The sequence below is a fragment of the Rhincodon typus genome, chromosome 19 (genome assembly GCF_021869965.1).
Source record: "Rhincodon typus isolate 14 chromosome 19, sRhiTyp1.1, whole genome shotgun sequence".
Lineage (NCBI taxonomy): Eukaryota > Metazoa > Chordata > Chondrichthyes > Orectolobiformes > Rhincodontidae > Rhincodon > Rhincodon typus.
Genome location: NC_063350.1, coordinates 10,301,807 through 10,317,491, shown reverse-complemented (window position 1 = coordinate 10,317,491; position 15,685 = coordinate 10,301,807). Strand labels below are relative to the sequence as shown.

At 40.8% G+C, this 15,685-nt stretch overlaps 1 protein-coding gene across 2 annotated transcripts in view; it reads left to right on the top strand.

Moving 5' to 3' along the window:
• The first annotated feature begins 5,207 nt into the window (after positions 1–5,207).
• The window catches only part of hm13 (histocompatibility (minor) 13), a 53,624-nt gene continuing 43,146 nt past the window's right edge, over positions 5,208–15,685 (top strand). For both annotated transcript variants that reach the window (XM_048608225.1, XM_048608224.1), the window contains exons 1-4: positions 5,208–5,316; positions 8,879–8,964; positions 10,799–10,924; positions 12,816–12,873. In XM_048608225.1, the coding sequence (XP_048464182.1) occupies positions 5,235–5,316; positions 8,879–8,964; positions 10,799–10,924; positions 12,816–12,873 (352 nt within the window). In that variant the 5' untranslated portion in view covers positions 5,208–5,234. The remainder of the gene's footprint in view (positions 5,317–8,878; positions 8,965–10,798; positions 10,925–12,815; positions 12,874–15,685) is intronic.

Sequence of the window (15,685 nt, the reverse complement as noted above, 5' to 3'; positions counted from 1 at the left end):
TCTCCTCTATCCATCTTCTTTCCGCCTCCCACTCTCTCCCTACTTATTTCAGAACCCCCTTCCTCTCCCCCATTTCTGATGAAGGGTCTAGGCCCGAAACGTCAGCCTTTCTGCTCCTATGATGCTGCTTGGCCTGCTGTGTTCATCTAGCTCTGCACCTTGTTGTCTCTTATAAGAGGACACTGATTAGTCCAAGCTGGGTATTTAGTGGCTAAGTACAGACTAGCTGAAGAAGACAACAGTCTCGATCACAGAAATTGCTGCAGCATTTTGTTATTTGAAGGTAACATTGGATCAGTGTCATTTAAACTGAGTTGAGCAGATTCTACGGATGTCCATCATTTGTGGCATAGCCATGTCCTTGGAACCCATTGTGTGCTGCTATTGGCTGGGATTCAGATGAGCTCCAGGAAGGAGAGTAGCTGAAATTACACCTGAGGAAGTCAGAGTTGGAGGTACTTTGTAACTGAGATCTGAGTGGACTGCTTAACTAATTCATAAGATTTGCCTTGATTCCATCTGTCATTTAAAGTGTGGTTTATAGTTTAAGTTTGACTAGAATTTGCTTGTTAATTTACGTTTACTACATATTTATTCTGGATGTTCAAGTACAGGGGTGGCACAGTGGCTCGATGGTTAGCCCTACTGCCTTTCAGTGCCAGGGACCCAGGTTTGATTCCAACCTCGGGTGACCGTGTGGAGTTTGAATGATCTCTGTGTCTGCGTGGGTTTACCTCCATAGTCCAAAGATATGCAAGTTAGGTGGGTAGGCCATGCTAAATCACCGTAGTGTTCGGGCATGTGTAGATGAGGTGCGTTACCTGTGAGAAGGGTGGGGGGAATGGGTCTGTGTGGGAGGGTTGGTGTGGACTTGTTGGACTTGTTTCCACACTGAGAGAATTCTATCGATACAGCATAAATAGATAGTATTTGGTGTTTGCTTTGATTCTTGTATAGTTTAAAAAAATTACATTTAAACTGGCTTGTTTCTTTCATAAATACCCAGGATTTCATATTTTTTAAAACATGACTGGGTTCTACCAAGATTGTAACAGTCCTCACAAACTGGTAGAAATTTAGAACCCTGTTTGGCCAACAGTAATTGAATTATTAATTTTAAATGTCAGAAGTTAGTATTGGATAGCATCTTTTTGAAAAATTAACTGAACAACACCAGCCCGGCTGTTAAATGCAACTAACTGTAACTTTGGAGACCTTGTTGCAACAATGATTAGACAACTTAAAGAAACTTAGAAAACATGCTTTTAATAAAATGAAAGGTATAATGATTGGCACACAAGTTTAAGGAAATCAGAAATTTTGAACTGAAGTGAAATCTCACTCCTGCACCCATCCTAGTAAGCTGATAAGAGAAAACTGAGACTTTACCAACATTTTATGCAATGGAATACCTAGGACTTAAAACAAAAATTCAATTTTCAGTATAACATCCTGTTCTTGAAACTGCGTTTTACATTTATCAGATTTTCTTCCTCTCCCCAGTAAGCTGACTTGAACTGGCAAATGATTCCTTGGAAATTAGTGACCCTCCAAAGTGATATTTGTAGAGGGTTGTTTTTGTAATTGGAAGCCTGTGACCAGTGGTGTGCCAGAGGGTTTGGTGCTGGGACCTTCGCTGTTTGTTGTGTACATTCAATGACTTAGATGTGAATGTAGAAGGTATAATTAGTGAGTTAGCGGATGACATGAAAATTGGTGGTGTTATTTAAGAGGATGCTTTTGGGATAAATTGGGCAAAGTAGTGGCAAATGCAACTTGATCCTGATAACGGCAAGGAGATGCATTTTGGGAGGTCTAATAATGGAAGGGTATGCACCATGTATGTAGGTCTTTAGGGAGCACTTGGGAATAATGGACTTGTAAACCAAGGTCTCTTCGATCCTTAAAGGTGTTAGCATATGTAGACAGTTTGGTGAAGAAGGCATACAGGATGCTTGCCTTCATTAGCCAATAGAATGTAGCAAGGTTTTATAAAACACTGATTAGGTCGCAGGTGGAATACTATGTACAGTAATGGACGCACACTATTGGAAGGATGTCATTGCAGTGGAGAGGGTGAAGAGATTCCCCAGGGTGTTGCCTAGGATGAAGGGCCTCAGTTATGGAGAGACTGGATAGGCTGAGTTTGTTTTCCTTGGAGCAATGGAAGCTGAGTTTGGGTGGGGGGAGTGGGATCTGACTGAGGTTTCCAAATTATGAGAGACATAGAGTAGATCATGAGAATCTTTTCCCCATAGCCAACTCATCCAGGACCAGATAACATAGTTTAAGGTGAGGAATAAGTGGTTTAGAGGGGATCTGAGGAAAAATCTTTTCACTCCGTGAGTGGTAGACATATGGAACGTGCTGCCTGAGAGAGTGGTAGTGGTAGAGACAGGTATTCTCACAACATTGAAGAAGCATCTGGATGAGCACTTAAAATGCTAGAGCATGGTAGGCTTTGGGTCAAGTAGGGTGTACTTTGGTACAGATATGGTGGGCTGAAGGTCCTATTTCTATGCTGTGTGACTATGACTGTCTATCACTCTATGATATCTACTGAAAGGATATTTCCTCTCATGGGGGAGTTCTTAAAACTAGACAGCATAGTTCAAAAGTAAGGTGTCTCCAATTTAAGGCAGAGATGGGGAAGAGTTTCTTCCAATATGTTGTCCTTTTTGTTTTATGATCTGATCTTCTAGTGTTCGAAGAAATTCGAAGCAGGTGAACTGAAATGTTTGATAAAGGACAAGCTAATCTGGAAAGAAGTATGTAAAATGTTTAGCTTCTAACATTTTTTGGCATTGAGATGAGATTGCTGCTAATGGAAAGTAATTTTCAAGACCAAACCATGCACACTACATTTGTTGCTGCAAATGCAGTGAGGAAAAGCAAAGCAGGGGAGAAAATGATCTGATTTGGTCTTTGGTCCTTTGTCCCATCATTGTAAAAGTTCCTGCGTTCTTTTCTGGTTCCAGGTGTTGTTTTAGTTTGGGTCATACAATTTGATTCAAAGGCAAATATGCTAAGTTCTAAACTCAGGAATTGAGCCCATGATCTAAAGCCAGATTCTTGTTGCGATATTAAAGGAGTAAACAAGGAGCAAGCGTAGGCATTTCAAGCCTGCTCTGCCATTCAAAAAAAATCAGCCCAGCCATGATGTTCAACCTCAACTCTGCATTTGTGCATATCCTTGATTATTGTTCATCCCCTTGGTCATTAGGAATCTGTCTACCTCTGCCTTAAAAATATTTAAAGGTTCTGCATCCGTTGCCTTTTGATGAAGGAAATTCCAAAGATAGCCAGCCCTCAGAAAAATTATATTCTTATCTCTATCTTAAATGGACAACCCCTAGTTCTAGATTGTCCCACAAGAGATTCATCCACGTCCGCCCAGTCAAGCCCTTCAGGATCTTATGTTTCACTCCTCTAAACTCCAGAGGATACAGATCTAGCCGTCTAGCCTTTCCTCATAACGCATTGACTCATTCCAGGTGTTAGTCTAGTTAAAATTTCCCCAAACTGCTTCCAACACTGTCAACCTTCCATAAGTATGGTGACATTACTGTGCACAGTACTTCAGAAGTGGTCTCACCAACGTCCTGTATAACTGAAGCATAATCTCCCTATTCAGTTCCCCTTGTAATAAAGCATTGTGTTCTACGAGTCTTCTGATAGAAAGCAGTGGTATTCCGGAATACCTTAAACTCCGGCCCTATTCTTCTGTTAAACAGATGTAAAAGATCCCATGCCAGTATTTGAAGAATAGGGTTTTGTTGGTGGCCTGAACAGGATTAAAGCTTCACAATCTTCCACAAAACCGAGCTGCTGTTTATCTCATTTGGTGATTAAGGGCACGTGACTTAAAGTTAACTGTCATATTTGCTTAACCGATACTACACTTCAAAAATAATTGTTACCAATGGATTTACACAAACTTTTCTGCCCTTTATCCTTGTACTCAGGATTAAAGACAGCAGAAAAGAGCTTACAAACACGGAACAGATCAATCTTTTCCTGTGTACGAACCTTGACCCACACAGGTTTGATACTTCAAGCATTCTGAAGCATCATAGGAACAGGTGCAGGCATTTAGCCCCTCGAACCTGTTCTGCCATTCAGTGAGATCATGGCTGATCTATGGCCTAACTCTATATATGTGCCTTTGGCCCATATCTCTAGGTATCATTTGCTTAAAAGATTGCCTACCTCCGACTTAAATTTAACAACTGAGATAGCATCAAGTGCTGTTTGTGGAAGAGAGTTCCAAACCTCAACCACCTTTTGTCACATTGGAATGACAATGGAAGAGAGTTTGGCAGTGTCCTAGGAGCTTCGGGGAGGGAAGAGAATTTGATCACATTAAATGAAATCTTAAAAAGGAACAAATTCTGATAGGAGTGTAGCCAGTGTTTCACTAGTCTATACCCTTAAGTTCGCTCTCTGCTGCATTAACTAACCCAAATTATTGAAGGAAATGATAATGTTTATATCCATTTGTGTTGAAAGAGAGGCTTTTATTCATACCATCTATTTCCCTTTTTGTCAGTTTATCACCCCCCTACACAGACAAACCTCAAATACATACACAAGCTATTTACTGCACATGGCAGCTGAGTTCACGTATTTCTAATGAAACGTCCAGATGATAGAGTCTTTTGCAGGAGCAATTGCAGGCTTGAATTTCGCTTGCTTCCTACTGTCCCGAACCTGACTTGTGACTAAATAGCGATGGTATTGTCAAGCAATTAACGCTAGGCGCTCCCAGCCTTCCACTTACTGAGCATGGTAGTTTTATGGTCTGTATGGCTATGAAGTCATTAAGGTATCAAGAGTAGGTACTATTTGCATTTTCCTAACAAGTCTAATGTCGTGTTGGAACTGTAATGTAGTTGGCACAGACTGGTAATGTTGAACATTCATTCCCAGCTGTATTGTGCAGATGTGCGTATTTTGCTGAATGGTTGCTTGGTTTCGGACCAGTAGGGTAGTATATCAGCTATTGTTGTACTTCTATAGCTGTTTGTGTGCCCAGCATCGATGATGATTTGGAAACCTGCCCACTCCCCAGTGCAGTCAGGGCTGGCCACAAAGTGTGTAGCAACTGAAAAGGAATTTGTCATGTTCCATATTCTAGTTTTCAAAGATATGATAAATCTTCAGTTATTAATGTACAAATGGAACTCTTAAATCTTGATCATTTAAATAATACCTTTTTTTGTTTCAGTCCAACTATGAATAAAATTATTCCTACCAATTTACCAAACAAACAGTATCAGTTGCTGTTCACTCAGGGAACAGGGGAAACAAAGGAAGGTAAGTAGTATGTCTTTTTGCTGTGGTAACATTATTATAAAATAACCTCTCATTTGCAAGGAATTTCAATGTAGACAAGTGTCTTATTTGGGATTAATGTATACTGCTGCGCTGCATTGATATGGAACTTTTCAGCCCTGGGTGACTTGAGGGTGAACGATTGTCAATCACCTTGAATTCAGGAGTTATTGCTTGGACTGTTGTGACTGGTCTTTTTTTTTTCCCTTTTTAAAATGTGGACTGCTGTTATACCATTCTATATGAAGGATACTTTGCAACTGTCTCCTGCTTTTGAGGGGCTGTGTTAGTTTTGTGTACTTGTCATCCTTGTTTACTCGAGCATTTGTGTTATTTGGTTATAGAGTCACAGAGCAGTACAGCATGGAAACACACCCTTCCCTCCAACTCACTCATGCTGACCAGATATCCTAAATAAATCTAGTACCATTTTCCAGTATTTAGCCCATTTCCCTCTAAACCCTTCCTATTCATATACCCATCCAGATGCCTTTTAAATGTTGTGATTGTACCAGCCTCCACCACTTCTACAGCAGCTCATTCCATACACGTGCACCACCCTCTGCGTGATGTAGGGTCACTTTCATCTTCTGTTGTGTAACAGATTGAGAAAAGAAAAGAACTGGCATAGCTGAGTGTGCATCTGCATTTAAATTGTTTCTCTCTCTTTTCTCCCTTTGCCTAAGAGTGTTGAGGTATCAAAGGATTGCATATCAAGTCACCACGCGAGATAACCTGGATAGTGAGTGATGATAAGTTAGTCAACCAGAGAGGGTCTTCCAGCTAAAGCAATTCGCATTTCTCACACATGTACATTTTTAGAGGTGAGAATAGGATTGTGGCACTAGTGAAACTGTGTTAATGCTGGAGTAAGTAGCTTCTCCTTCCAGATTTTTGACTTGCTGACTAGATATATTCTGTATGTTTAAATCCGGCTGGTATTGATTCAAAGGGAGTGATGTTTCCACCCGCAATGCTGTTCAGTTGTACTTAGGACTACAAGGACTGCAGCAACTCACCACCATGTACTAGACATTTGAGTACTGGGTTAGCCAGGAACACCCACATGAATTAATTTCTGTTTAAAATGCGAGAGATTCAGCAGGTGGAAGGCAATGTGAGTTCGGGTGAGTCACTGTGCTGCACCAATTGTACATCTTGCAGCAATTGTGTGCTGATCATGGTGGGGGTGGCTATTGAACTGCCTGTTGAAACAAATATCAAGTAAACTGCTGTGCCCTGAATGCTGACACATGGATGTTGCTGACATGAGACTGGCCAGGCTTGTTGCTTTACTAGGAAAGTTCTGCAAATGGGGGTTAGTAAAAAGAATTTTGCCGAGTTATCCAGATTGAAGTTATTGAGGTCTTTTGGTTTGATGGGTTGTTGAAGTGATCAAGTCTGATTTTCATCTTGAACTTTGAAGGACGTTGAGTGATTGACATAATATGGGAATAAAATCCTGCAAAGGATGGAAAAACCTTTATTCAAGCAATATTAGTTGAATTTTTATGACTGTCTGAAAGCGCCCAGGCTTGCTTTTCTGCTGTTAATTGCTACAACTATTCAGTTGACATTCACAACTTTCCATGATTCCGATTTCAGCCTCATACCTCTGGGTACCAAAATCATACACTACAACAAACAAGAGGTACTAGACAGCAGTTACAGGCAAGAATGGCTGACCTCTTTCTTTTTCCTTGCATCCCAATTCGGGGTTGTAAGGGCTGTATTGTGAAAATTATCTAACCAGGTGCAGCTTAGAAATCAGATCATGTCGGTGCTGTGAACAAGAATGGTACAGAGGAGAGCCATGGTTGTGATAAATTCCATCAAATCTTACTTGAGATTTGCAATAGTCTTTCAGTAGTTTGTTAATATACGACAATACTGCCTTTGGAATAGCCCCTTTAATCTTTCAAATCCAATTTCCAAAAATTTAGGAGTGATGTAAGCAAATTCAGAATGATGGAAATGATGCTTTTTTTTTTTTAAATCCTGCAACTGACTTCCATTCAAGGCATTAGATGTGAAAATTAGCTCAACAAAATGTGTTTTTTTTTTAAACTGATGCTTTTGAGGGAATGAGACAGGACATAGGAGCCGAATTACGTATTCGGCTTTTGATCGTGGCTGACGTGTTTCTCAACCCCATTATCCTGCCTTCTCTCCCCTAGCCCCTGATCCCCTTGTTAATCAAGAACCAGTCTATTTGTCTTAATACCCTCAATGACTTGGCGGCAATGAATTCCATAGATTAACCACTTTCTGGCTGAAGAAATTCCTCCTCCTCTCAGTTTTGAAGAGTTGTCCTTTCACTCTCAGGCTAAACTCCAGACTTGGGTTCCAAACTGTCCTATTGGAAACATCTTCTCCATGTCCACTCAATCTAGGCCTCTCAGCAGTCTAAGTCTTAATCAGATACTCCCTCATCCTTCTAAATTCCATCAAGTACAAATCCAGAGTTCTCAACTCCTCATATGACAAGCCCTTTGTCCCCAGGATTGTTCTTGTGAACCTCCTCTGGATCTCTGTATATGCCAGCACATCCTTCATCAGAATCAAGGCCCAAAACTGCTCTCAATATTCCACATGTAGTCTGACCAAAGCCTTACACAGTCTCAGCAGTACATCTCTGTTCTCGTATTCTAGTCCTCTTCAAATGAATGCTAACATTGTATTTGCTTTCCAAACCGCTAACTGAATTTGCATGTTAACCTTTAGGGAATCCTGAACAAGGATTCATTAGTCCCTTTGTGCTTCAGACTGCCTTATTCCAGTCAGTCAGTCAGTCAATCCTCTATCCATGCCAGTACTTTGCCCTAACACCATGAACTCCTATCTGTTTCAGCAGCCTCCTTTTAAAGCACCTTGTCAAAAGCCTTCTGGAAATCCAAATAGATCATGACCACTGGCTCTCCTTTTGTCTAACTTTCTCAGCATCATCTCAAAGAATTTGTCAGGCATGACCTCCCCTTGACCAAGCCGTGCTGACTCAGCCCTATTTTGCTGTGCATTTCCAAATACTTTGCAATCTTCCATTACTAATGGATTCTCAAATCTCATGAACGACCTAGTTCAGGTTAACCAGTCTATAGTTTCCTGTCTCCTGCCTGCCTCCCTTTTTAATGGGTGTTACATTAGCCATTTTCCATTCCTCTGAGAGCCTCCTGACTCCAGTTAGTCCTGAAAGATCACTGTTAACGCCACTGCTCAACTATCTCCTTCAGTTGCATTTAAACAATTATTTAAATTTCAATTGCTGAGTAAGATTTAGAATAAGCCTTTAGAATTAAAGACCTGGTATCCATAGCTGAAGATGTTGCATTGACCATTTTTCTGCTGATGTGCTGTTAAGTGGTCTGTTTTGATAATACAGAAAACTTGATTATTTAGAGGACTATTTTGGAGCTTTTCTGACCCATTGCTACAATATTATGTATTTAAAGGTTTTATATATAGAGTTAGACCGCCTGATGAACAACAATTAAAGAAAATGTAAACACTTGATTTAACCAGGATGTAATTTATTATATGTTCCCAGAAATAGTCAACTATGAGTTTGACACAAAAGATCTCGTGTGCTTGGCTTTCAGCAGTGTGGTTGGAGTCTGGTATTTGCTGAAGAAGGTAAGAATAGTTCAGAACTGTGTGTACAGATAACCAGGTGCTACCACATGCATTTTTGAATTTAATCCTTATAAGGGCACTGTCCTGATTGGTCAAGTGAGTATATGCAGTGGTTGTTGCGAAGCAGGGCAGGAGATCATTTAGGGCAGAATTGTTCTCCATATCCCTAAAGTAAACATGATGGAAAGAATTGGTTAGGCTATCCGCTAGTGCCTATGATTGTTATCAGGAATTAGCTCATCTTTGTTAACCCACCAAGAAAATCTCAAGATTCCCCCCGCCACCCCAGGCCCAATGTCATTTCTGGTCTTGGCTTATCTGAATAGTCACCTTCACTTTTATAATTGTCATTCACAGTTATTAATCCCTGGGCAGTGTGTTTTCTCTTCTTACTGCCCCTCTCCTAGTCAATTAGTTTGACATTCTGTCAGGACTGTAGCATAAAAATTGGCTACTTGGGCAATGTAGGCATGCCTATGAGATTATAATCACTATGTGCATGCACCTTTTGGGATAGAAAGACTGCTGGGAGATTTATCTCTAAATAGATCCAAATAGATAGGAATGGGGAGTGAAGTAAGTAAAAGTAGGTTGTTAACATGCATCAAACTAGGTTTTTGGGTCATTTGCCAATGTCTAATGCAAACCTAGAAGCCATTATTGCTAATTGCTCTGTTTTATTATTGTAACTGCCTGGGGAATAACATGTAGAAAATTGGTATTGTGCCTAATCAGATAAAATGATATAACCAGGATGTGAATGTTTAATGGTACATGATGATCTTAACTATAGGTCCTTAATTTTCTAGCCATTAAATGTATGTATGTATGCATTCAACATTGGATTGTGTACTTTATGAGACTGTAGTTGAACTTGAGAATTTAACAGAAAATAATTGGCAGACATCCATTCTGAACTGCCATACAGCTGGTGATTGCTTGCAATGTGCAATTAATATTGCATTTTAACCATTTTTGTTCAACTGAAGTGATCATAAAATATTTAAGGAGCAGTTCAAGATTTTAACTGGTACAATCAGAAGAAGTGGAGTTTCACCAGGATTGCACTTTGACAGATGGTGGGGATAGAAGTGTTTAAAAACAAAAGCTTCATGATTGACACATGAATTGACATTTGGGTACAATGCTATATTTCGGAATGAAAAATGTGAACAAAACAGCATAAAATCCCATTCTAACATTAATTATTCATTGAGAACTCCAGGTGGAAAAACTGGTGTTGAACTGAATTTGCTTGATGACAAAAGGTTTGCTTGAGTAAAAAATATTGAGCTTAATTTCTCCATCTGCTGTAGCAACTCTGCTCTGCAGATGAGACTGAGATGTATATGTCTAACATGTTGAGCCAAATTAGAGTTTGGAAGATTTTGGACACAGCAATGTAATGTACGGTCTGGAAGTGGTTTATACCTATTTTAACTTTCCAAGTCAGGCTTGGTGATGTGATGCTGGATATGTTTGTAGGCACAGCTAAGTTGCTAAAAAAAATTAAGATTTTGCACTTTATCCAAAGCTGCTGTTGTATGACATTTCGATGTCACTAGTGCAGCAAGTATGCTACTGTAATTATTGAAGTTCTTATTTGTAGTTAAGGCTTTCAAATGTGTTTGAGTTTAACCTGACTGGTGACACTGCTTACTGCTCCAAACTGGCAGTGTTTGGATTAATATTAGGGTATTATTGGAACATACCGCAGTATTGCAGTAAGTGGAGAACTTAAATTGAGGAAAAAAAATGTGAAGTTTATTTCATTTAGTGGGTTGTGATTGTCAATGTCTTTTTCTCTAATGCTTCATTGGGCATTCTCTTACAGCATTGGATTGCCAACAATCTGTTTGGATTAGCATTTGCTCTTAATGGTGTTGAGCTCCTGCACCTTAACAATGTCAGCACAGGCTGTATTCTCCTTGGTGGACTTTTTATCTATGATGTGTTCTGGGTAAGTGGTTTCTCTTTCGTGCCAGCTGGATACTTTTCTGCATCTTTCTTAGTCTAAAGACATGTGGCATGCTGTTTCACTTCTGCCACTTGGTTGAATGATGATTGGAAGTGAAAGGAAAGATTGCTAAATTTATTGAAATTTTGGCCACCAGTGTTGAGGCACATGTTGAACATTAATAGACACGGACCAGTTGGATTGAATGGCCTGTTTCAGTTGCTGTAAATTTTATTAACAATGTGCATTTCACTTGACTGAATTGAAACATTTTGTACTGGCTCAGTGGTTAGCACTGCTGCATCACAGTGCAATGAACCCAGATTCGATTCCACCCTTGGGCAGCTGGGAGTTTGCACGTTCTCCCCATTTCTGCATGGGTTTTCTCCACGTGCCCCAGTTTCCTCCCACAGTCCAAAGATGTGCAGGTTAGGTGGATTGCCCATAGTGTCCAGGGATGTGTAGGTTAGGTGGGCTAGCTGTGCGAAATGCAGGATTAGAGGGTTTGCTCTGGGTTGGATGCTCTTCAGAGGATTGGTGTAGACTCGATGGGCTGAATGGCCTGCTTCTACACTGGAGGAATTCTACGATTAACCATCTGTATTTGCAACGTGACTCGCTTATGCCATTCTACCAATTAGTTTAGTACAATTTGTACAGAAATATGTGCATTTCTAGGACGGAGGATTTATTCGTTCTGTTCTGCAGGAAGACAAACAAACATCTTAGAGGGCAATATTTAAAAGTACAAACGTACAGCTCTACAGAGACCAGTATCCCGTCACCCAGACACCTTTTATTTGCTTGTGGAGAGTCCTTGACACTGATCCAGCTTCCTCGGAGCCAGCTCTGAGTGAACAGAATCTTTGATACTCCTGTTTATATTTGTCAGCTAGAACTTCCTAATTGTGGCTGTTAATCTGGACCAGTCAGGGAACTTATTCTGAGGTCCACCTGGCTGACCTTGTTACAGTCGCTGCATACATAGGAGACGTGGTTATTAAGTTTGTGGTGACCCCAAAATTTGTGGTATTATAGTGGTCAGTGAAGAAGGTTATCTAAGAATTGGGATGTTGATCAACTGGGCCAGTGGGCCGAGGAATGACAGATGGTATTTAATTTAGATAAATGTGAGGTGTTGCATTTTTGTAAGACAAACCAGGGCAGGACTTGCATCGTTAATGGCAGGGCTGTGGTAGTGTTGTCGAACAGCAAGACCTAGGGGTGCAGTTATATTGTTCCTCAAAAGTGGCATCACGGAAAGACTGGTGAACCAAGCATTTGCCGTGCTTGCCGCCTTCACTCAAGTCATTGAGCGCATGAGTTGTGACATCATGTTATGGCTGTACAAGAGATTGGTAAGGCCACATGTTGGAGCACTGCATACAGTTCTGGTTGCCCTGCTATAGGAAGGATGTTATTAGGCTGGAAAGGGTGCAAAGCATTTATAAAGATATTTCTGAGATTGGAGGGTTTGAGATATAAGGAGAGGCTGCATAGACTGACTTTTTTTCCTTGGGTCGTAGGAGGCTAAGGCATGACCTTTATAGAGGTTTATAAATTCATGAGCATTGGTAAGGTGAATAGCCAAGGTCTTTTCCCCGGGGTAGGGAATTTGTGCCAGCCATGTTATTTTAGTGTTGCATCTCAGAGATAATTGCGTATTAAAAATGTATTTTCTACACTTGCAATGTTTAATATTCATTTTTACTTTGAATAAAAATGGAAACTGAACCTTTGAATCACAATGTTAATTGTTTCTCATTTTGATCTTGTTTGGCTGTTAACTCTTCAACAGGCAGAGCTGTAATAATTTGGTCTTTGGGAGTTCTTTTGGTTTAAATTCTGTTAAACTAGATGCTTATACTAGAATAGCCTTTTTTTCCCTTTACAGGTGTTTGGCACAAATGTCATGGTAACTGTTGCCAAGTCGTTTGAAGCACCAATTAAATGTAAGTACTCCTAGTGGGGGCTGCAGTGTACAAAATGGACAACTACTTTCAAAAATTAGCTTTCTGATGTCATTGTTTCTTTTTAAACCTGAAATGAGGTTTTGAAATATTTAATGAACCATTTTAAACATCAGTCTATTTAATTTAACTTATTTCTTGTAGATATGAATGTAGAGAAAGAAATCTTCCAACATTTGTTTGTTTTGTGAATAGCTACAAAGGCTAAACCTAATTGGGTTTTTTTACCGGATACCTAATGAATTATCCTGAAAATACCATTGCGTTCATATCCAATATTGTCTGGCTGACTATTGAGTTGCTCTATTGAGGATCAAGCACTCGAATTGTCAATGATTATTTGTACCGGAATTCTAAGTTAATCCTGTCCCCCATTCTCTATATGTAGGTGAATAAGGATTGCAAAGTGAGGCTGGTTTATGTCCAGTGGATGAAGCAAAAGTAGTTTCTGCCTTTGTGTTGAATACACTGTTCTCTGGGCTCATTGATGCAGCTGGAGGCCATCCAGAGGCAAAGTACGGAGCAACTTCAGGCAAAGTCCCTCTGACCAATTATTAGCTAATAACTCTGCTCGGAAAGTGCTTTTGTTTTATAACTAGAGAGATGATGAGGTTTAGCTGTGTGATTGATTGCCAACGAGTAAACGAGAGGTGGGGATAGAGCCCAAAGAGAGAAGAGCAGACTATGTGATAACAAGGCCTGGTGGTACCATCCCATCAGCATCCACGTCCAGAAGATCATCGGGTGCCGCTTCTGGCACCTCCAGCAAGATGCCACCACCAGACACACATTCTCCTTCCATCCCTTGACCACCTTCTACAGGGACTGTTCCCTCCAGGACACCTTGGTCCATTCTTCCTTCATTCCCAACACACCCCAACAGCCCCACGGCACCTTCCCTTGCACTCGCCGAAGGTGGAACACCTGCCCATTTACCTCCTCCTTCTCCAGTGTCCAAGGGCCCAAACATACCTTCCAGGTGAAGTAGCACTTTACCTGCAATTCCCAGAATCTAGTCTACTGCGTTCGCTGCTCACAATATGGTTCCCTCTATATTGGGGAAACAAAGTGTAGACTGGGGGGCCGCTTTGCAGAACATCTACATTCTGTCCACAAAAAAGACCCTGAGCTTCCAGTTGCCTGCCACTTGGAACACATCACGCTGATCCCTGGCCAATATCTCTGTCTCAGGCTTGTTGCAATGATCTAGCGAAGCTCAGCGCAAGCTGGAAGAACAACACCTCATTTTCTGCTTGGGGACCCTGCAGCCCTCCGGTCTCCATACAGAGTTCAATAATTTTAGGGCCTGAACTCTCCCATGTCCTAGACCCCTACCCCACACACCAGGCCTTGTTATCACATAGCCTACCATTACACTGTCTATTGTTAGTCACTAACAGACCCTATTAACAGCTATTTACCCTCTTAGCCAGATCGTTGTCAACTCCTTTGTCTATCCAACTGCTCTTCTCTCTCTCTTTGAGCTCTATCTCTACCTATTGTTTAGTCCTTACCCCCTCCCTGCAACCTACCCTCTGATTTAAACCAACATTTTCCTAGCTACCATCAGTTCTGAGGAAGGGTCACCAGACTCAAAATGCTAACTCTGATTTTTCCTCACAGAAGCTACCAGACCTGCTGAGCTTTTCAAGCAACTTCTGTTTGTGTCAAATTACCCAAACTCTCTTCATAGGACAGTCCCACCATCCCAGGAACCTTTTGTTTTGGTCCCCTCAATGGGACCTCCATATGGAGCAGAGTTAGATCATGCACTTAGCATCTTTGGTTAAAGTCACTTCAGCCCTCTGTCTCTGTTGGCCTGTCTGCTATTAGTACCTCATTTTTGGGTTTACCTGTTGTTGTACCTTACATTCCTTGTACTCTTTGTTGAACCCCAGGTTGGTTTGCTAACTTGATCGTAATGGTGAAGTGAAAATTTATACTAAGCAATGAGATTACAGATTTGTTACTGGCCCGTGATCCCTCATCGCCTTATTAATTCAGCTTCTAAATATGTTCTGAATCTGTTCCCATTTAATGCACTTTAACATCACTGACATTGGCATTGGCGCATAACGTATTGGAAGCTGTCCTCGGCCTTTTTTGTTTATGTTCATTAATGGGCTATGGGTGTCATTGCAACATTTATTTCCAATCTCTGTTTGCCATAGAGATGTACAGCACAGAAACAACCCCTTTGGTCCAATTTGTGTATGCCAACCAGATATCCTAAACTAATCTAGTCTCATTTGCCAGTATTTGGTCCATATCCCTCTTAAACCCTTTCTGTTCATATGCCCATCCAGATACCTTTTAAATGTTGTAATTGCATCAGCATCCACCAGTTCTACTGGCAGCTTAGTCCGTATACGCACCACCCACTGAATGAATAAGTTGCCCCCTTAGGTCCCTTTTTAAATCTTTCCCCTCCCATCTTAAAGCTATGCCTTCTAGTTTTGGACTGCCTTACACTGGGGAAAAGACCAGGACTCTTCACCTTATCCATGCCCTCATGATTTTATAAACCTCTGTAAGGTCACCCCTCAGCCTCCAGGGAAAAGAGCTCCAGCTTTTTCGGCTTTCCCTTTGCTCAAAACCCTCCAACCCTGGTTAACATCCTTGTAAATCTTTTCTGAACCCTTTCAAGTTTCACAACATCTTTCTTGAATTGAACGCAATATTCCAAATGTAGCCTAACCAGTGTCTTGGACAGCCGCAGCATGATCTTGTAACTCCTATTTTGAACTGATGAAAGTGTGGTTGTTCGATACAACTGAGTGACTTGCAAACTATT